Source organism: Zosterops lateralis (assembly GCF_965231275.1).
Source record: "Zosterops lateralis genome assembly, chromosome: 1".
In the NCBI taxonomy this organism is placed as follows: Eukaryota; Metazoa; Chordata; class Aves; order Passeriformes; family Zosteropidae; genus Zosterops; species Zosterops lateralis.
This window is the reverse complement of record NC_139762.1, coordinates 79,062,349-79,083,358: the sequence shown is the minus strand read 5'-3', so window position 1 is coordinate 79,083,358 and position 21,010 is coordinate 79,062,349. Positions and strand designations below refer to the sequence as shown.

At 35.0% G+C, this 21,010-nt stretch overlaps 1 protein-coding gene across 1 annotated transcript in view; it reads right to left on the bottom strand.

Moving 5' to 3' along the window:
* The window catches only part of DNAH5 (dynein axonemal heavy chain 5), a gene marked incomplete at both ends in the record, with an annotated part of 118,624 nt that overhangs the window by 58,390 nt on the left and 39,224 nt on the right, over positions 1-21,010 (bottom strand). Inside the window, 19 exons of the mRNA XM_083870670.1 lie at positions 800-946; positions 2,565-2,718; positions 3,401-3,508; positions 4,228-4,362; positions 5,031-5,225; positions 5,801-5,988; positions 7,607-7,785; positions 8,862-9,034; positions 10,307-10,531; positions 11,332-11,544; positions 12,546-12,702; positions 13,374-13,537; positions 14,191-14,344; positions 15,112-15,311; positions 15,769-16,009; positions 16,801-17,039; positions 17,946-18,008; positions 18,757-18,975; positions 20,174-20,409. Coding sequence (XP_083726796.1) covers positions 800-946; positions 2,565-2,718; positions 3,401-3,508; positions 4,228-4,362; positions 5,031-5,225; positions 5,801-5,988; positions 7,607-7,785; positions 8,862-9,034; positions 10,307-10,531; positions 11,332-11,544; positions 12,546-12,702; positions 13,374-13,537; positions 14,191-14,344; positions 15,112-15,311; positions 15,769-16,009; positions 16,801-17,039; positions 17,946-18,008; positions 18,757-18,975; positions 20,174-20,409 — 3,390 coding nt within the window. The remainder of the gene's footprint in view (positions 1-799; positions 947-2,564; positions 2,719-3,400; positions 3,509-4,227; positions 4,363-5,030; positions 5,226-5,800; positions 5,989-7,606; positions 7,786-8,861; positions 9,035-10,306; positions 10,532-11,331; positions 11,545-12,545; positions 12,703-13,373; positions 13,538-14,190; positions 14,345-15,111; positions 15,312-15,768; positions 16,010-16,800; positions 17,040-17,945; positions 18,009-18,756; positions 18,976-20,173; positions 20,410-21,010) is intronic.

Here is a 21,010-nt window from a genome sequence, read left to right as displayed (position 1 = left end):
ATGAGGGCCTAATACACAAAAGAGAGAATTCAGTAAAGGCAGTGAAGTAGTATTTGTTACACTGTTTGAACACAAAGTACTTAGAATAGAGACTGTGAAAGGCCCAGAAGTTCTTCCAGCAATTTCCCAATGGTTCCATGTAAGAAAAAATCTGCTAATGTGCTTTATGAAGTTTTTCTGAAGCTTGAGGTTTTTTCTTGTTTTATTTTGAATGGAAGGTTTTTTTATTATACCTGTATTAGGTCTGGCTGAGCTGAAGCTCCTTTCCCAATAGCAGCCCTCACAGTGCTGTGCCCTGCATTGGTGGCTGGAAAGGTGTTGACAACACACCAGAGTTTTGGGTACTGCTGAGCAGCACGGGCACAGCATCAGTGCTGTCTCTCAGCACTCCCCACATCAAGGGGCTGGGAAAGATCCTGGGAGGGAACACAACCAGGCTAGCTGACCCAAATTAGCCAAAGGCATATTCCATGCCATATGACATCTGCTAAGGAAAGGAGGAGGGTGGGACATCTATTATTTACAGTGTTTGCTTTCCAGAGCAACCTCTACGTGCATTGACGCCTTGCTTCCTGGGAAGTGGCTGAACATCGCTTGCGGATGGGAAGTAGAGAACAAACCTTTTTTTTCTCTTTGCTTGTGCTCATGCAAATTTTTGTTTTTACTTTAGTAAACTGCCTAATCTCAACCAACAAGTTGTTTTCCATTTATTTTCTCTTCCCTGCCCAGCTGGGCAAAGGACTGGTAGTGCAATTTGGTAGGCATCTGGAGTGCGGTCAAGGTCAACCCACTGCCATACCTTTCTTTGCTCTTAAAGTTTTTCTCCAGAGCGCTGAAAATATTCCATCTGTCCAATCATTTGTCGCCACATCAAGGCGTCCAAACATTTGTGGAGCAGTTATAGCTTTAGGATTCATTCTCATTTCACGATGTGGCTGTCCACAATCTATGAAGGCAGACCACCAGTTAGTTTTTACATTTCTTTTCAGCAGCAAGAGAACTTTGACAAATTCAAACTCATTACACCCAAATGTATGCTTTAATATGCATTCATAATTATAAGAATATGTGTATTTACTTGAAAAACTTCTCTTGCTATACAAAATTCATTAATTGGAGACATCAAAGAAAATAGAATGAAATTCTGAAACTTTTGAATATTCAATACACATTTCATAACTTCATTTGGAACAGAAAAGCAGCAAGATGAAATTTATTCAAGGTTTAGTTTAATATTTTGAAGGTTTATCAAACAGTAGAGCTATAAAACATTTGGTTTGGATGTGCATTTTTAAAACCCAATTAATAAATACCAGACAGATGATTGATTATTTTGCCCTTCCGTGCACTTGCATACATCTTAGAATAGGTAAAGTACACAATATTGGCATATTCTTGCAAATTCTCTTAAACAAATAAATTCTATCTAGCCATACCATGATCATATGGCCTTTTTTTTTTGGTCTCATTAGCAACAGCTTAAAAACTACTATGTCAGACATCTTTTTAAAAACCCAATACTGAAACGTAACCAGGAGCCAGTAGTAAGATGTTCAAAGAAAGACCTTAAAAAATTACTTATTTTAAAACAACTTAATTATAATCAGATTTCACTAACACGTAAGATAGAAGCCTGACAGATCATGTAGTTAAACATTTCATGAGGTTGTGTGAGAAGATCAGGTTTGTAAAACACAATGAAATGGCTTTATCTTGGTAGTAGTTCACATCTCAGTGCTAGAAAAAAAAAAGATAGGAAAACAGTGCAATGCAACTTTGTTCTTTCTGCTTTTTTTCCTAAATGAAACAGTCATTTTCACTGCAATGTAGAGCTTCAAGTGTTTCTTAAGCACAGTGCATTGCTGTGTGTATGAGAGACTTGCTGAACTATTTTTACAGAAATTATTCACTTCTGGAAAATCATATAAGCAATTTGTGAAATGGGGTAACACAAGCTTACCTCAAAAGAGATGTTTTTCTCCCCAAGATATGACCTTTTATTTTAATAAGATCAAGCAGACATTCTTCAACTAATATTTTTGTTTAGAAATACAGAGGACAAAAAAACCACACACAGTCTTCAAACCTCCAGCCAGTACACAAAATTAATACCCATGAAGACTTTGTCACTGTCTAAACCAGGAATTTATGGTTATAAAACCAATTATTTTATATTTCAAAGACACTGTCTTGTGCATTGTGTTCAAAAAGACCTAAATACTTATGATTAACAAAAGGTTTCAGCATTACCTCAGCAAAATCCAGGAGATGCTTTAATCACTTGTCTGAGCTGCCTACCCAGACTGTGTTCCTCTTTCTTAACCCATCTAGAATAAGAACTTCTGATAAAAGTATGATAATACGGCAAAAAGAACATTAAAAAGGCTTTGAATTTCAGATATTTTTAGGCTACTAGAATAATTAATATCTCAACATACAAACTCTCTCTTACACGAATATATTCTCGCAGTGAAGCAATTGAGGTTTTCTGAGAAGAAACGATGGGGTTTAAAGTTTACAGTGTAACAGCTCAGTAACAGTTTACAATATAAGTAGTACCATACCTGTCATTGCTTTCATTAAGGTGTGGATGCAAGTAGTTTTTCCTGCACCACTAGGTCCTAGAGTCATCAATCCATGCCTTACTTTCTGGGTCTCAAAAAGCTGGAAAACTTTTAGTTTCCAAGGAGGATGACAAACAAGACCAGATTCCTCCACCTATGAGACAGGGACAGAAAACCAAATTACTATTATTTTAGAGCAAAAATATATTTTGTTGCCCTTAGATACAGATAGAGATAGATATATCATCAGCAGATTACTACACTCTTTGTAAAGGCTTTGTGTATACTAAAAAAAACCTGTTGGATAAAGAAGATATATTTGGTATTGAAATATGTATTCATAAAAATAAGGTAGACCAGCCTCTATGTACATTATAATCTATTAGATACATCTACAATATATCTACTATATATATACATTATATTCTTAAGTTGGCCCTACTGAAGTATTACAAACACCTAATGGGAAATACGAGATGTAATTTTAAGAAAATCTTTTTTTCAAATTAATGTTCTAATTGTCAAGACTTGAGACAAATATTAAATCCTGGGTCACATAAGACAAGTTTATATATACATGCATTTTTCAAACTGGACCTCATTAACCACAACTCAAGAAAACCACAGGACACAATTCAGTGACCTCTTGAAGAATAAGCTTAATATCCATATTACAGTGGTACAGACTTATGGAAAAACTTATGTCTCCTCTAAATAGTAAAATATAATATTGCCAGCTGGATAGACTGCACAACAATTATTATCTTAGGTGTCACATGACACCTAAGAAAACATTACAGTTATGCCACAGCACTACAGATCACAAGAAACATCACCTGTTTGTCAATGGCTGCTTCAAGTTCAGGATAGCCTGCTTTATCAAGCTGGATATCTGGAAACAGATCTTCAATTAGACTCAGAAATAAGGGTTCATCCTCATCAATCTAGTGAAAATCAGGGAAAACAAAAATGCACACAGATTAAAACCTGTTCTATTTTTTTTATCAGCTTTAAAAAGAACAATCCCTGAGTTCTCAAGACTTAAAGAAATGCTTGAGAACATAAGGAACCATCTTTAATAATCCTCTAGGCACTAAACATTAGAAGGACTCAGCAGAAAAACATCATATGATGCTTCTATTAGTAAAAAAACCCATTAACATGAAGACTGAATTTCTTATAGATTTTAGCAATAACATTTAGAAAATCATTTGTCTATTTTATTTGGTGAAAAAAAATTATGTACCATAGCAAGAGAAGAGGCTTGTTAGCTATCTAGACAGTGTGATGGTACTCTTTACTATGAATAACAGATTCTTTCAAAGGAGTGACTAAATACTTAAGCACAAAGTTTCTAAAGAAGTTACTGCATAGACATCTATTTTGTCACTTACTTCTAAATGTAGCAGGGAAAATATGGAAAAAAAAAAAAAAAAACTGAACTATTCAAAATTCAACCTGTGTAGGTATTCAAGCAACAGACAGCTCACTCCCTCCTCAGCCCCACACAGGGTACTACAAGAAATTTCTCTATTCCAGTCAAAATCTTCCACTCCGAGAAATATTCCAAGCTAGCTTCAGTGTAAAGGTCACATACAATCTTCTAGTGATCACGTAGCTCCAAAGTGCAGTTTAAATTATTTATCAGGCCCTCAGAACTTACTAGTTTAGACAGGTTCATATCTCTCAGCACACGCATGACAATGGTAGATTCAGTATCTGTGGGATTTGCTCTTTTTGCTGCTCCCAGTGTACGCAGCACAGACAATATATTCCGCAAACCAAAATCATAATGCACCTAGAAGATATGTGAAGTTTGGGAAAATATTCCCAAGTTAATAGGAATGAAACAGCTCTTATTTACTATTTAAGACAGGGATGGATGTGTAGGAGAAGTGGTACGTGTGTTTCAAATGCCTCCAAACATCCATCCACTACTCTTTGGCTGTGTGACTATGGGCGACTTCACTTTCCAAATCTGCTACCATCTATTAAAATCTAAATGTGACAGAAAAAAAAAATGCAATCATAAGTCATTGAATCAAGACAGGGCTCCTAAGGACTATTGAGAAATACTTTATCAGTTTTATTTTGAATTCTCTGTGGCCCTTGGAAACAGAGAAACATCTGTACAAGCACAGGCAGCACAAATCAAAGGCTTCTCGACCCACTCTGTAAGACCAACAAAGGCTACAATATAGCCTTTATTTGTCTCAGCCATCACCATTCATTAAAGCTAAATCTTAATAATAGGCAGAGTTCTGAATGAAAGCCCCATCCTTGCATCAACAACCTGCAGCAGGAATTAATATTTCAGGACATTGCAGGGCTGCATTACTAAACTGCAAGTGTCTCTTAGCTTACTTAGTGAACATGAACCTTTCCTTACTCTTCACATGAATATTTTGTGACTTCATAGATAGTTTTTCCTAAAATAATCAGGTTGTATCATATGAATATAATCACCTGCTTTGACAGTTGTTCTTCACACAGCTTGTACAGTGCAAAGAATTTCCTTGCCAACACAACATTAGCGATGAAACCACAACTGGCCAATTTAACACGAATTATGATTTGACGATCAGGAACCATCATAGCCACTGAACGAAAATTAATCTTCAAGTTTTCAGGAAGTTCTTGCCGTCCAGCATATCCTGGATTCTGGAGAGGAAAAACAGGTGTTGGAGTTGAGTGTACCTTGCACAAACAGAAGAATCAGCAAAGGAGTGGGCCAACTTGGTAGGTAAAAAAAAATTGCTGGCTTTAAGTCACATGTCAAAATTAATTGCCATGCAGACTTACCACCATATCTCCACAGATTGTTTGCTTCTTTTATATCCATGAGATATGGAAAATGTTCCACCTAAGCATTTCAAATCTGAATTTGTCTTGTAGGTCCTATTTTTACTGGCTACTCCTACCTATATCTCTATGGAAATTTTTCTGTAATTGTAGCAAATAGCATACTTTGGGAGCTGGAGTTTTGCATGTAGAAGCAATCTGAAATTGAGATAACTTGTATTTATGGTGCTGCCTGCACTTGTTAGTTGCATGTGCTTGATATCATTGAAACGAGACTCTGTAAACTGTGTTTACAACAATGCTCAATGTTCTCAAACTATCAGAGTTCTAGGAACTGAATGACATAAGAGCTAGCAAGTACACTTAACATACCAAGTTAGACTCAATTATTGTACAATCATCACTGGTGTATTAGAAACTTTCTGAATACTTACCATGGTAAGAAAGATGCCAAATTCTGGATTCATTTCTACATTGTCTCCATCAGTAAAAATAAACCTTTTTTTACGTTTCTTCTTACATGTCAGCACAATTGCTATTTGCTGTGCAGCTACTGATAGCACTGGTAAATCAATACGATTGAATTCATCAAAGCAACCCCAGGAACCAGACTGAGCAAGACCTTCAAAGAGAAAAGCAACTAAGTATATGACCATTTTGTTTTTAACCCTTTTTTTGGTGCAAGTCACAAGCCAAAAATTAGGTAAATCTACCTCAAGGGGAGAAAAATGTGTTTATTTTATAGGGTTGGGAAAAGAACAAAGAGAATTTTAATTCCTTTTCAAGTAAGAATATACAAGTTCCCAAAGTTCCTCAGATTTTCTAGGAAACTAAGTTCTTTGATTTCTTCTCCATTTCTTATATCTTGAATGTTTTTCTGTCCCTCTTTATTCTCCAAGAAAAAAACCTGCAGTAATTCTATGAAAATGTGACAGGTTGTCAATAGGTTATTTCACATATTAAAATTAACAATAGAGTTGCGTTCACTGTTAAAGAAGCTGGAGGTAAGTCCATGCCAGAATTGCATTTTTCATTGGAATTTTTGGGGAAAACAAAGCAAAATCATAGACGTAGTCACTTAGAACAATACAATAGTCAAGAACCTCCATTTGATCTCTAATTTGACATCTGCCATGACTGACAGGTTTTAATTTCAGATGCCTAAAAATGTCATCTGCACCTAATTTTCGTGAGCTCTGCCAATTGCTTTGCTCATATATACCACTACCCACGCATTTCCTTCTACTGATAGAAACTTCAATATTTGAATGAAACTAAATACTGAAATCAAAATTCAGCATGTCCCACCAGTTCAGCAATAAGTTTCACAGCATTTTCTCTTCATAGAGGCAGATCTTGTGACATTAGGTCATTTTAAGTGACTTTATCTATCCTTTCAGAAACTGTGTCCTGTTTTCAGACATTTCTATTTCTTGAAGACAGTGTTGCAACTGTATTTTATACTCATAACAAGATATTAATTATTTGCTTTTATTAAAAGGCTGAAACCATCCAATGGTTATGCATCAACCTTGTTACACAGAGATGTCCTCTTATCATTTGAAACTTTCACATAGTTCATAAAATCATATAATCTCAGAATATAAAGGACTGACTTATAAAGGACTCTTGAAGAAGCAGAACTCCTGTCTCCACAAAGATATATCTAAAAGTTAAACCATATATATAAGATAGTCGTCTAAGCACTATTAGGACACTAACAGCCTTGAGACCCCAATGAATTCCTTGGAGGGTTTGTTCCAGATCTTGACCACACTCTCAGTGAATACCTAGCTTGAATTTCACCCAATGCAGCTTCAAGCCATCCCCCATGTCCTATTATCAGACACCAGATCAGCAGAGAGATCAGTTCACCAGAGAGATCAGCACCTGCATTTCCATTCCCTCTCATGAGGAAGTTATAAACAGCGATGAGGGAAACCCTCAGTCTCTCTCTCTCAAAGCAAAACAAACATAGTATATTCAGCTGCCCCTCTTAAGTCATGTCCTCTAGCTCTTTCATCATCTTTTTTGCTGTCATTTGGATACATTCCAGTATTTTTTGTGCTGTTGTATTGTACACTCCAGAACTGCAAAGAGTACTGGAGATGAGGCTGCTCCAAAGCTGAGAACTGTAGAACAATCACTTTCCCTGCCCAGTTAGTTATACTGTGCTTTGTGCACCCCAGAAAACAATTGACTGTTTGGCCAACAGCTTACTTTTTGGGTCCACATCTTACCTTTGAAGATCCTCCCAAGTCCTCGGAAATCCATCTGGTCTGAACAGTTGAAGACCACTACATATTTTCCAAGGCACCTTCCCATATCTTTCACAGTTTCAGTTTTTCCGGTTCCTGCAGGTCCCACAGGTGCTCCACCCATGTTCATGCCCAAAGCTTGAGCCAAAGTGATGTAACATCTAAAAGGCAACAATCAAACAGGTTGCAGCAGACAGATTTCTGTATAGTGTCTGTAGAGTATAGAGGAACTTACACAAGATGTGATTTAAAGGGAAAAGGGAAGTGCTGAAATTATATTCCACTAATTACAATTTGGATCAGTAAGAACAAAACCCCTTCTCTCAGTCTCTGATACAGGGAATATTAAGGTTCATTTTATCACACAAAATGAAAGAATAGATAGTCCTCAATTATCAGCAAGATCTGAAAGATCACAAGAAGGGAAGAAAGCAGATACAGAGATGCTCCCTAATCTTAGTTTGAATAACTTGGATACTGGGTTATTTTATCTGGAGAAATTTTTAAATACATTATACTGTGGAGTACAATAATGAAAGGCATCTAACCTTTCCTTTCTCATCCATCTTTAAAATTTGATCACACAATGCATCCCATTTTCATAAATGAAACATCTATGCATAATGCAGCAAAACACCAGCTAATAATTATATGTCAGGAGTAGCTCTAGAATATTTTTGTATAGAATAATTTTTTTTAAAAAAGCAAACAAACAATGTCCTCATTTTGCCAATGATAAGCATTCTTTGTGCTATTTGAGTTAAGACAGGTAGATCTCTCTGTTAATAGGACTGCAATTCTTTCAACATCCTTTAAATCAAAGATCTCCATACTACTGCAGTTGAATTTTTTTTCCTGTCTGTTCTCCCTTAACTCTTTTCATGAGCTTGTCTGTAAATACCTACTTTTGTCGTGTATGTCTACATATTTTATCTGCTGGGTTTATCAGATCCTCAGGTATTCTGGCTTCACATACATAAGTATGAAGGTCAGATATATCATGTATGTGGGGAGCAATGCAAGTGGGCAGCAGAAAATAAGTCAGAAATTATTCACATTATAGGGCACAGAAACAAAAATATTGAAGGATTCTATATGAAATTACTGACTTTGACAAGACTGTGAAGAATAAACTCTGCAGAGATGAACGTTGCATCCAACAGGAATGACTAAATTGCTCTTGTAAAAGCCAAGGTTTGGCAGCAAAGAATAAAGGAATAAAATTAGTCTTTTTCACCTGTCTGTAAGAGGTGTTATGACAAGCCTGTCAGTACAGCCCAAGAATTCATTCTGGTATGTGAAGCTCACATCAGTGATCTTAATCACCATTTTATCAGAGTCTTCATTAAAATAAAATCTACATTGTTTCAGCCACTCAAAGTCCATAGGGCTCTTGATGTGCATGCAGCACTAAGAAGAGAGGGAAGACAAAGCTGTGGCATTCATGGTTAACACTTACTTTCACATTTATATTATGGTGTCTGAGTAGCAGATGCAAAGGCAGCACTGCAAACATAATGAAAGGCATAAAGCTAGTAACAAAAGAATCATGGAGAATCTTTCTGGATGTTTTACACAAAAATTGCAAATGTATTGTTGCTTAATCAGATACTTAGTAGAACTTCAGGCTTCAGACTAATGTGTCAAAATTCTAAATACAAATGGACAGTCCATAAGCCTCAAACAAGAGTCATTTCAGTTTAACCTTAAAATTGCCATTCCTTTTAGTCCTCTCTACCACTTTAGTTTTACATCAGAAGTACATAATGTGATATTTGATTTTAGAAACTGCTGTAAGAATTTTATGAAACCACATGCGTATTGGGAAAAAGATATTTCAAAGCAGTGTCATGGTGCTGATACAATCTAAGGAATTCAACGGAGCTGAAATAAGTCACAGTCCCTCTACTGAACACTAAAATGGGATTTTAAAAAAGTCAGTTTGTATCTAAAAATTACATTTTATGTAAAATGATTATAACTAGAAACAAATGATTCTACTATGAAAAGATAAATGTCTTCCTATCAATAATGGTCCAAAACTCAATAATTCTTTTCTTGGCCAGCCTAATTTCAGAATGAGGTCCAGGACTTCCCACAGGTAAAAGGGTAGGCGAGCTAGAAGTTTGATTAAGCTAAATGCTTTCATTTTCCTTATTTTAGCATCCTGTGTCAGCATGAGAAGGTGTAAAGTGAATAAAGAAATCCCTAATAATTAGATATGCTATTGAAACTAGAACAGAGAGGATATCAGCTTCAACCAGCTTCAAATTTTTCCTGTACTATAACTCTATATTCATTTTATTTACTTGTGGAAATCCATAATGCAGTCCAGAAAAAGGACAATTACTTGCAACAAAATGTGTGAAGAAAAAGAAGTCCCTAACTGATCACACAACAGAGGCATTTAACTTAGTGAACCAACATGAAACATTGCAAAATTGTGCTACTGCTTGGGGAGTGAAAAACCCACTGAATTACTTAAAAGGAAACTAAGAAAACATGGTTGAAACAATATCAGCATTTTTATAATATTCCAGGATACATAATCATTACAGTCATAAAATTAAATCTTTATCTTATAAGGCAAGAGTTCATAGGCATCATAATACTTTCTCATCATTTCATATTGTTTTATGTGGAAAACCCCTCAAAATTCATTGTTAATTTTTTAAGACTTACAAGACCATCAAAAATGTCCCTCTGATGTACATGAATAGTGATTAATGTCTCATATTTAACTCGTTCAACTGGACTGAGGTCTTTTGTTGTCATATCTATCAACATGTTCAGAAGATCCAGGAAAAACTGGTTTGTCTTGCGCATAACTTTTTTATCCTGCTTGGCAAGAGCCAAAGCTTCTTCTGAGTCTCTTGTCCAAATCATTTGGATTCCCAATAACCCGACCTTAGGAAACATAGAAGTAAATGCTTCATAATCTTTTTTCTTTCACCTAAAATCTACATTCACAGACAGAGAATGAACTAAAGAAATGGTTCTCCTACTATATGTATAAAATTACTTTCCATGCATTCGTACAGAGGTCATGGCTTTTGTGTCCCAGCTGCATTCATAAAGGCATGAACTTCAGTCTTGTAGATACTGCCTACACTGCACTGCTTATACAACTGCTCAATATAATTTAGAGTGTATCTAAAAATACTATATGCAACAAATCTACTTTATATAAATAATAACTAACCATTGAATAATTATTACTTCAATTTGAAATATTTTTCTTTATAATATTATATTTTATAATATTTCTTTTTCTTCTAAAAGCCTTTATTCCATCTCCAACAACATTCCTGATCACAAATAAAGTTTCTACTCAAAAGTAATTTTCCCTGAACACTACCCTCAGTTTCAAATCTTTTGCAATACATAGCATTATCCTTATTATACAAACTCAAAATTTTACTGCTTTTCCTCCAGTAGTCAATTATTAAGCTTATAAAAAAATAGTGCTAACATCATTGCATTAATTTATTGCTTTCAGCATATTTTTTAAACAGGAGCTTTAGGGTAAGTTACCTTCTTTTGTTTTCAGCTATGTGAAGCTGAAACTTAAAACACTGAGACAATTAAAAAAAAAAATTAAAGCTAGTTTTGTATTTAACGGTGGCTGAAGCTTTGAATGCAAAGACAAGGAAAGAACTTGATACAGATCTGTGAACAATTCTTCACTCATTTAACAATGATATTACCTGGGCTGGATAAGTAGAAAGAAATTCAGTAATCTGGAAACTTGCTTCATGGATGTCCATAGCTGCCTGGCGAATAACTTGATGCAGTGATAGCTGGGATTCCTTCAACAGAGAGCTGAGCCAAACTTCCACATTACCTTCAGCCATTACAGGTCTAGTCAGCTCTACAGTCTCACCCTCTCGTGAACTAATTGACAATATACGATCATATATCTAATAAAAGCAAAAATATCTTGTGTTTATAGACGTCATTTATTTTTACAATAATTCGTATTTTTCTGCAATCACTCCATTACAATGATTTAAGTAACAAATAAATTATATCCACATGTTCAATGAAAAGTAATGACTATTAAATCATTACTTTGCTATGCAAAAAGGCTTTAAACAAAACACTGTCATGAAAAACCCTAATATATTGACAATTCCTGAATCTCACTAAAGTTTCAATGGCAATCATGTGCCATGTGTTCTAAGATGACCCTGCTTGAGCAGAGATGTTGGACCAGATGTGGTTCCTTCCAACCTGACCCATTCTTTAATTCTGTGACAAGATCCACTTTCCAGTCACAATAAAGGAAACCTTCTCCCCATTACTGGTGGGTTAACAGCCTAACAAAATTTTCAGCCTTAGAAGCAAGAATAAGGAAAACAGAAAAGTTAACAAACATGGACAATTGAAGGAATTTAAAAAGCATGGGGAGGTAATTTCTAAGAAAATGGATACATAAGGAAAAAATGTTGCTATCTGTTCTTGTAAAAGGTATAAGAAAAGTGTTCTTCAAACACTATGTCTGAAGGCATAGTAAGGACAGCTTAGAAAGAGGAGAAACAGTAGATACACTTTTCCTTATAATCAAAACATGAATGGAAAAATACAAATACAGGCAATGTAAAGATACAAATAAGCTCATAAGGACTCAAAAGCTTATTTGAGAGGGAGCCACAGAAAAAAATTCAGTCCATGGGTGAATTTTTCTGAAATTAAGCACTGGTGCTAATTTTTATTTTGCTATTCTACATGGAGTTTTACTACATCATAAATGAGCATATGAAACAAATCTTAAATGAAGAAAGCCTACTCAGCATCAAATAGTTGGTGAAAAAGGTAAAACAGTAGAATGCCTTATGCAACCAAGTAGCTCTCTAATTTAGCAAGTATCACACATTGTCAGTGTGAAGGAATGTAACACTGAGATGTGGGTAGTACCTACCTTTTCATGGAACCTGACGGTTTTAATGTTGTCAAATACATTCAGTAGATGTGCCTGTATATTGTGAGAGTTGGATGCCTGGCCAAGGATTTCTAAGAGAGCAGGATCTGACACGAAGAAGAATCGTGGAAATAGCAGGCGCTTTTTCTCCAGGTACCTGCATTTTTAAAGCCGGGAAGGGATAGATGGTGAGTGATTTGGGTTCATTTATACATCTCTTCCTCTTTAAAAGTGGTATCCTCACAATTTCTTAAATAATTTTCGGCTGTAGCAATGACAATTTTTATCCACCATGCATTCATGTTAAGTATCTGCTTTAAAGCTACTCTATTTGTATCAGAAATCATTTAATGGAAAACTTTGATTATTTGCTATAATCTAAACACCAATAAAAAGAAAAGACACAAAACTGAAATAAAATATTTTTACATTAACTTTTTACTTGCTATTTACATCTCTCAAGCTGAATGTCTTCCAGATCTGTGAAAAGTGTGAAAGGGACACAGAAATCTAGACTGCCTTCTGGATTGAAACTCAAACCAGTTTTAATTGAAACTCGAACTTGAAACTGAAACCAGCTTTGCATTCAACAGAGATAGACGTGAGTGACACCTTAGCCACAAATCAAATACTTATCCATGAGTTGGTAGAAATTTCTTTGAAGGTGTTGTTCACTGCTAACTTGTTTGATCAGTTCAACTGAATTCATAGTAGAATAAGAACACAACCTTTTCAAAGTTCATGGGATAGTACATGAGCAATTGCTCTTTCACTAGTTACACAATGCACAACCATCTGGCCAAGAATGTGGTCTCATAGCAATCTTACCCTGTGAGTGATTTCTGACAGATTTCAAGCTGTTCCAGTAAATGTGGCAATAATTGTCCCATTATTTCGTCTCCAACACAGCACTGAACAACATTGGGTGTTTCATGAGCTCGGGTCATGATCTTTACCCAGGATTTATCAATGTTAGAGAAACGCTTTGCTTCCTGTTGAAACATGACAGTGAATGCGGAGTGGAAGAAATGGAGGAAGGAAGAGAGAAGAGGGAAAAGGCATCTGTTTCCAGAACCAGCACCCAGTAATCTCAACAGCAATCTTTTCACTAGTAATCACATGTCTTCTAGAAATTTTTCAGCTTAGACATAATTCTTTCTGCTTACATAATAGAGCTTATTTTATACTTGGCTGTCAAGCCTGCTATGTACTTTCTCTTACATTTCTAGAGAAAAAGTCAGAAAACTCATTATACTTGAATTGAAGCTTCAAATACGAAGATTTTTTTCTAAAACTAAAGTTCATTTTTATTGAAAACCATGTAGAAAAGTTTAAGTAAGGATTCCTATGTACTACTATGCTAGTGGTACGTACTACTAGACAAAGCTGCTACTAGGCACAATGTTTAAATACATATTAGTTAATAGCTTTACAATCTAGAAATCAAAAGACCAGTCACATGATTTTATTATTCTTTCTCACACCATGCATTCCATTGATGCTGCTTGCCTAATTTCCTAGCAAGACCAGTTTTTTTAAATATTAAAAGAACTTAAGTTTATGTTATTGCATCAATTATGACATCACAGTTAAGTTTTATTCTTAAAATGTTGATAAGCAAACTGAAAGAGGCATGTCTAGAAACCTTTGGAAGCTGCCTTGCTATATCACCACCAACAAAAACAGCTTCTAAATAAATCCACAAGTTCTGCACAGTCAGCCAGTTCTCAATAATATCCGTTGTGTTGGAAAGATAGTGCACCCATTTCTGAATCTGTGTCTTGAATGGTGCATTATATCTACAATAAAAAATAAAAGAAAAAAAAGAAAGAAAAAAAAAAAGAGAGAGAGGGGCATTTCTTTATTTCAAGAAGAAAACAAGACTCTCAAAAAGCAACATATAAGTCACAGGATGAGGACTAGTTCTTATGTTCAAAATTTTTCAAGGGGAAGTATAAAAAACTTAATTCAGCTAGTGCGAGCTCTAAATCAAATCATCTCCAACTTGCTGATGTGTACACAAGGTGCATAGCATGGCTCTGATCCAACAGAACTAGGAGGGCAGCAAGGCTTCAATTTCACTCTAAGGTAAAGGGACTACTCAACATCTCGAAAGCTGTAAATTCACAGAATTCCTGAACTCTCCTTCTTTAAAGCATCTGTCTGATGATCATGTTCTGTGTTCCTTATTTTCTCTGTGTCTTTTGGCATGTGAAACCAGACAAACTGAAGCTCACTTTAACTGGTATTTTCACTACCTTTGGCACAAGCCTGTCATAGCCAGGCAGTGTTCTCTCTTATGTCCCCACTATCTTGCATTGATGGAATCTTTCCAGTTGTTTATTCAGGAAATCTGAGCTGCAGGTACATGTTTTTGAAAGATCTTACTGGGAGGATACACTAGGTACAAGAACTAGCCCATGAACAGTTCAAGGACAAGCAAGCTCTTAGGTTTTATCTAGATGTTTATTTACCTTCCTGTCCGTGATAGATTTGTTCACTAAAATAAAGTCTTTTGCTAATATTTTTATCTCTTCCCTCATTCCCTCCCTCCCTTTCCTGTTACCTGTTACTCATGAGAGAACCAAGAACCATCAAGCTGTCTTCCAGGCTAGCAATTGTTTCTGACGTGCTGTCACCTCTTAAAAGAAGTTCCCCACGAGTTTTAAAGTTTGCAAAGATAAACATCTTGTTATCCCATTCAGCTATCACTTGTTTTAACTTCTGCTCAATGTCTCTCTCCTTCACAGCACTTATGCAGATATCCTTTTAAATAAACAGGAAGTCAAAAAAAGCTATGAATCCTTCAAGTGTCTGGTATACAAATCTAGCTCTTATTTTCTTTAACACTAAGCTCACAAGCAACTATTTAGTGGAAAGGTCTATAGATATAGAAACACCATTGGTAATAATCTCTATACCACATTACAATTTAATCAGCTCTGGGGGAGACTAAAATAATAACGTGGTGATTACTGTTCATATGTTTAATGTCACAAAACAAATTAACTCATAAATTAACTCCTGGGCCAAATGGCATGATTTTTAAAAAAAGAAGTTAACACCAAAATATATTTGTGTCATTATTCTATACAAAAACCTGAAGTGATAGTCCATTTCTCGATTCTTTCTACAGAAATATTTTGATTTCCTTCTTACTACTGTTACTCCTATACAAGCAGATTGCTAGTTTCATGTATCCATATTTCTTTTGTCACAATACCTCTATTTCCTCTTTATATCTTAATAGCGGAGCTTCCATTATATTCCTCAGTTTGAATGTTTCACTCTCCACATCAAATCTGTGTTCAGTGAGATCTGTAATCTTCTTCCAGTGTCGAGGCATCATTGCTTTACTTGACATGCTCTCAAGCAATGGGCAACATTCACTGAAGTCTTCTATGGTCTTCTTTAGGTCAAGAAAAGACTGCCATTCCTTTACAGCACGAGGGAGCTTACGGCACCTACAGCGAAATAAAGCAAGCTTTTTCCAAGAGTTTCAAATGGTCTTTCTTTGAAGGCACAGTATATGGCTTTAACAGCAGAACACATACCTTCCAAATTCAGGTTACCTGTAATTTGGAGCTTCTGTATGTGTTTCTCCATGTGAGAAAATCTGTTTCCAGTCTATTTCAATGGCTGATAGCTGGGTAGGCACCTACAGCCTCTCCTTAAGGACTGTGGCTGCATGATTTTAATAAATCTGTGCAAGCGATCTTCAAAACCAGTTAAAATTTCCTACGTCTTGATTTCATCTTTTGGTGAGACTGAGGGTAAGCACTGCTCTGAGCTCTAGAACAACCCTGTTCCTCAGGGTTTAATTCTTTAATTTTTTTTATTCCTGGTTTGATAAAATGTTCTGTTTCTGTGCATGCAATACAACCCATTTTGTAGAAAAACTATTCAGCAATTCACTAACTTGCCTTTGATACCCAGCATAAATCCACCTCTCATGAATGACAATACTACAACAAAAAGGGGAAACTTTCCTTCATGGACAAAATAAATAACAATTTTAACGTATATTCCAAGCTTATTAAAAAAGATAGCAAAGAATCTATCTAAGGAACAATAATGCTCAACCATTTAGAATCTAAATTTTTCTTGGGTTTATGGATATATTTTTTAATTTAAATTCATATTTTTCATGCCTTAATAAATAAATACATGCTGATATATGATTATTGGTGCTAACCAATTATTATCATATTAAAGAAGTGCTTTAGGAAACTTTAACACAGAAGTAGTTTCTCACCTGTTCTGAAATTCCATAAGTTCACTGTTAATTTTTTCAATGTCTAATTCTGTCCAAAGAATATCATAGTAGCCACTGATTGTGTCAATGACACTGTTATATAGATTATAGAGTTTCTGCAACAGATTCAGTTGCTTCTTTATTTCAAACAGTTGAGGACACTGAGTAACTGGCAAACCAAAAAGATCTTCTCCACCCGTACAAGTAATATATTTCCGAAAGAGATTATCACATCGATTCTAAGAAAGAAAAACAAAAAAGTTAAATAAAATAACTAAATAATAATAAACAAATAAAAACTTAATAAAACCCCTAAATATTCAAGATGCCAAACCATGATTAGAGCTGAATTAGACTAAAACCTAGGAAATAACAGAAAGATACAGAGAGATAGTAACAGATTACACTGTCAACAGTTTTGTCAACAATTTTCTTGCGAAAAGTAACTTTTAGCTAGCTTAGAGGCACATCTTTAGAAGCTGACAGAAAAGCCATTTACTTCATGTGGCACAGTGACAGAACAATAAATGCTAAGATTGCACTTGAAAGAAGTGAAGCGTGACACACAAAGCACAAAAAGGTGGATACAGCAAATCCTACCTCTCCAAGCATGCTATTCATACTTTTATTGACTGTTGAAGGAAGAATTACTACCATTAAAGCAGCAAAGAAAAACATAATTTAATTGTCAATTGCAATAAAACTCAGGGAACATAGTAGGAAGTCAAATGAACAGCAATATGGGAAAAGGAAAAGCATTAAAAGTTGTTATTGCAGGAATAGATATTAATAATGATACAAAGACAGACTTCAACCAGAAAAATGAACACAAGAATAGCTTATAGCCAAATACAGTAAATTTGTGGGAAGGCTCTCATCAGGATATTGTATCTAGTAAACATTACTCATTATCTATGCAGCCTTTCCATTAACTCCTAAAAAAATTAGATTAATCTGTATTCCTTGCAAATGCATAGAAAAATTCCAGCTTTGCTTTCACTAAGACAAAACAGACTTTGCCAAATCAGTAACCCTATCTGTCAATGAAAGTTCATTCAACTGCTGAGATTCCTTCTCACAGCCTTTAGGTGTTAGCTTAGCTCTCTTGTAATAAGTATTAAGTTATGTCTTAGAATCAACAATACCTGGAAGATAGTAAGCCTGTCATTGGCTTCCTGAGGTGTTAAACCAACCACCATTGGCCCATTCTAAAAAAAAAAAAAAAAAAAAAAAAAAACAAACAAAAACCACATTAATTTAGAGGGTGAGGAAAACCACACCTTATTTACTTATTTTTAATCAGTATTTTCTAAATGCTAACCTAAAACACTTTTGCATCCTCCAGATCCCCTTCCCAGAGCAGATAACAAGTCAACCAAGAAACAACAGTTAACCTACTAGAACAAACACTATTTTTAAACGGATTAAAAAATAAATTCAAAGAAGGCAACTAATTGTATTTTTTGATGCAAAACTTTTTCATTACATTGCAAAAACTAGGAAATCATAGCTCATTTTTTGAGTAAAAGTCAGCATTACTTAGAAGATGATACAAGATTAATTCAGCTTCATTCATTTATATTCTAATGAAAAGGAATGTGAGAACTTAAGTCACTTGTACATATACCCAGCATCAGAAAACTCTTCTGGCTAACATAATTTATCATTAATTATAGTCTTCACATTTGGTCATGGTAACTAAGGTGTTTTTCAAAAAACATAAATATCTCAATTAATTATCTTAATTTTTAAGAACTGATTATCAGTATTACTTATGTCAGTCATATAAAAAACATTAACCAAACTTACCCTGCACTGAAACTCAAACACCATCTTAACAATAAACCTATTCAACAGTAGAGACCCATCCCATTAACTTGGCAAATCCAAAACCCTTTCCATGCTCCCACTGCTCCTTAAAAATTTCTCTAGTAACAATAAAATAGAAACACTTGCCTGATCATAATCTGAATAGAACTGTGCACAGTCTTCAGTAAAAGTCTTCACAGCACTAATAAGCTCTCCTCTGAAGTTTGGCTGCAAAGCAACAAGCTCATTCTGCACTTCATTTGCACGGATTAACAGTTTTTCCCAAGTGTAGTGCAATGTGTCCACCTTCTCTGTCTCTTCCTTAGCAACAAGTACATCATATTTGTTCAACATAGCATAGGATTCCTGCCAGAAATTTGGATCAAGATACATAAAATGGTAACTTCAGTTAACTTTGTAAACATATATGTATGCTAACATTTAATGAATATTTCTTAGAAAAAGAAATTCTGTTCTTCTTGCATGGCCATTATCAGAATCTGGCAAGCCAATACCAAATTGGAAGAAACATCTGAATTTTTTTCCTCACGGCATTGATTTCCACTTGCACCACCAACATATTTTCAGTCCACATACTGAATACCCTTAGCAAATTTTCACTAAAACACATCTGAAATTCACTTTCTGTAAATTAGCACAGGGTAGGGTAAAAATGAACATGTAGCATAACTTATTTTGAAAATTACAGCATAACATTCATTTGAAAATTTTTGTATAAAGTGGAATTATTTCCATTCATGTCTTCCAATTTGATCAAATTGTAACCAAATTGCAGAAATAGAAATGCAACTATCTGCCTACAACAACACTATGTGGAAAACATGCCAACCACCTTTTCAAAATCTGAAGCATCACTTTTTGTGCCTAGAGACATGAGGGTCCTGCTTGCAGAATTGGAAGCTTATAATGGAATTATGGACAATCAAGAATCATGAATATGTCTTAGAAAAAAGAATTTTACTGAAAAATCAATGGTGCATTTTGCTATATTACAGCATTCTTAAATAAATACTCTGGTCAGGAATGCAGAGAAACAGTTACCATCTGTTTCTAAAGTCTACCATTTGTCAGATGTTCAGTAAATGCATTCTATCACATTAACTTATTTAAGGAAGTCCATTGCTTTTGTTTATTTTAACCTATATAGCTGATAAAAGCAATCAATCTCATCTAGTCTGCTTAATATTAGCTTTCTTCTTCTCTTTAGGCTTAGCTAAAAGAAAAATCTCATTCGTTTTCCAACACAGACTTGTTCCACAAAGTATGAAAAGATTTATTGAATTAAATACCTGTATTCTCATCTTCCTCTTACCTACATCACTCAATTTCTGCACTGTTCACTAAACCATCTCTCACCTCAGCAAGCTTACATTTGCCCAAATCAGAATTTCAGACAAAAAGGTTTACAGGAACACAACAGGCCTGTCACTCAACATTCAACACATATTTATTCATGTATTTTCAAAGTTCACTGTTAAGGTTTTACCCAGAAAATAACTGCTCTCTTGAAACAGTCCACACATGCAACACTCCCACTAGCTACCTCAATGGGGCCAATTTGAGAGTCAATAGAGATCTGTAGTTCTCTGATTTCTTTTAAAGCTGACATGGCTATTCTGATATCATCCAGGTCCGTGATGCTGCGATTTAACTTCTTGCCAGTTTCCTCTATAAAATTCAAAATTGCTTCCATCTGTGTTCTGTACTTCTTATTGCAATGACATCCCAGCAAAGTCATCCAGGCTTTGGTTTCTGATCTCAGTGCTAGCTTCAGGTCAGCTAAAAATATTGAATAATTAATACATATTAGATATTATAGATATTTTTAAATATGTACTTTTAATCTTTTTTATTTCATGTGTTCTCTTTGGTGCCAGTTCTGGTCTTTCAGTCTCATCCTTCATATACAGAGATGATGAAATCACATGAGCACCTTGAAGTTGTTTATAAAATTGCTTGCAATTCATGATTGCTTTCCTCCTATTCTTCTCAGAATTTATCATCTTTTCTACTGGAAAGATCATCTAAAAACGTTGAAAAATTAATAGATATTAGATATCATAGATATTTTTAGCATGTGCCTACTGGAAAAATGAGACTGGACTCTATAGATGTCATCTTGTTCACTTAGCATTATACAAACTTCTGTCCTATATATCACTAATGAATTGGTTATATTCTCATCTCAGTCTAAAATCTTTTCAAAAATTAATCTTCAAAAATAATGTGTGGAGGAAATTAGGAGTGTAACTAGGAAAGCTGAAGAAACAAAGTTTGATCATAGCATTGGTGGAATTGTTAGATAGAAGGGGGTTCAGCTGTCTCACTGCATGCAGCCAGGCAAGGAGAAAAGTAACATAAACTTACTCCCATGAAATAT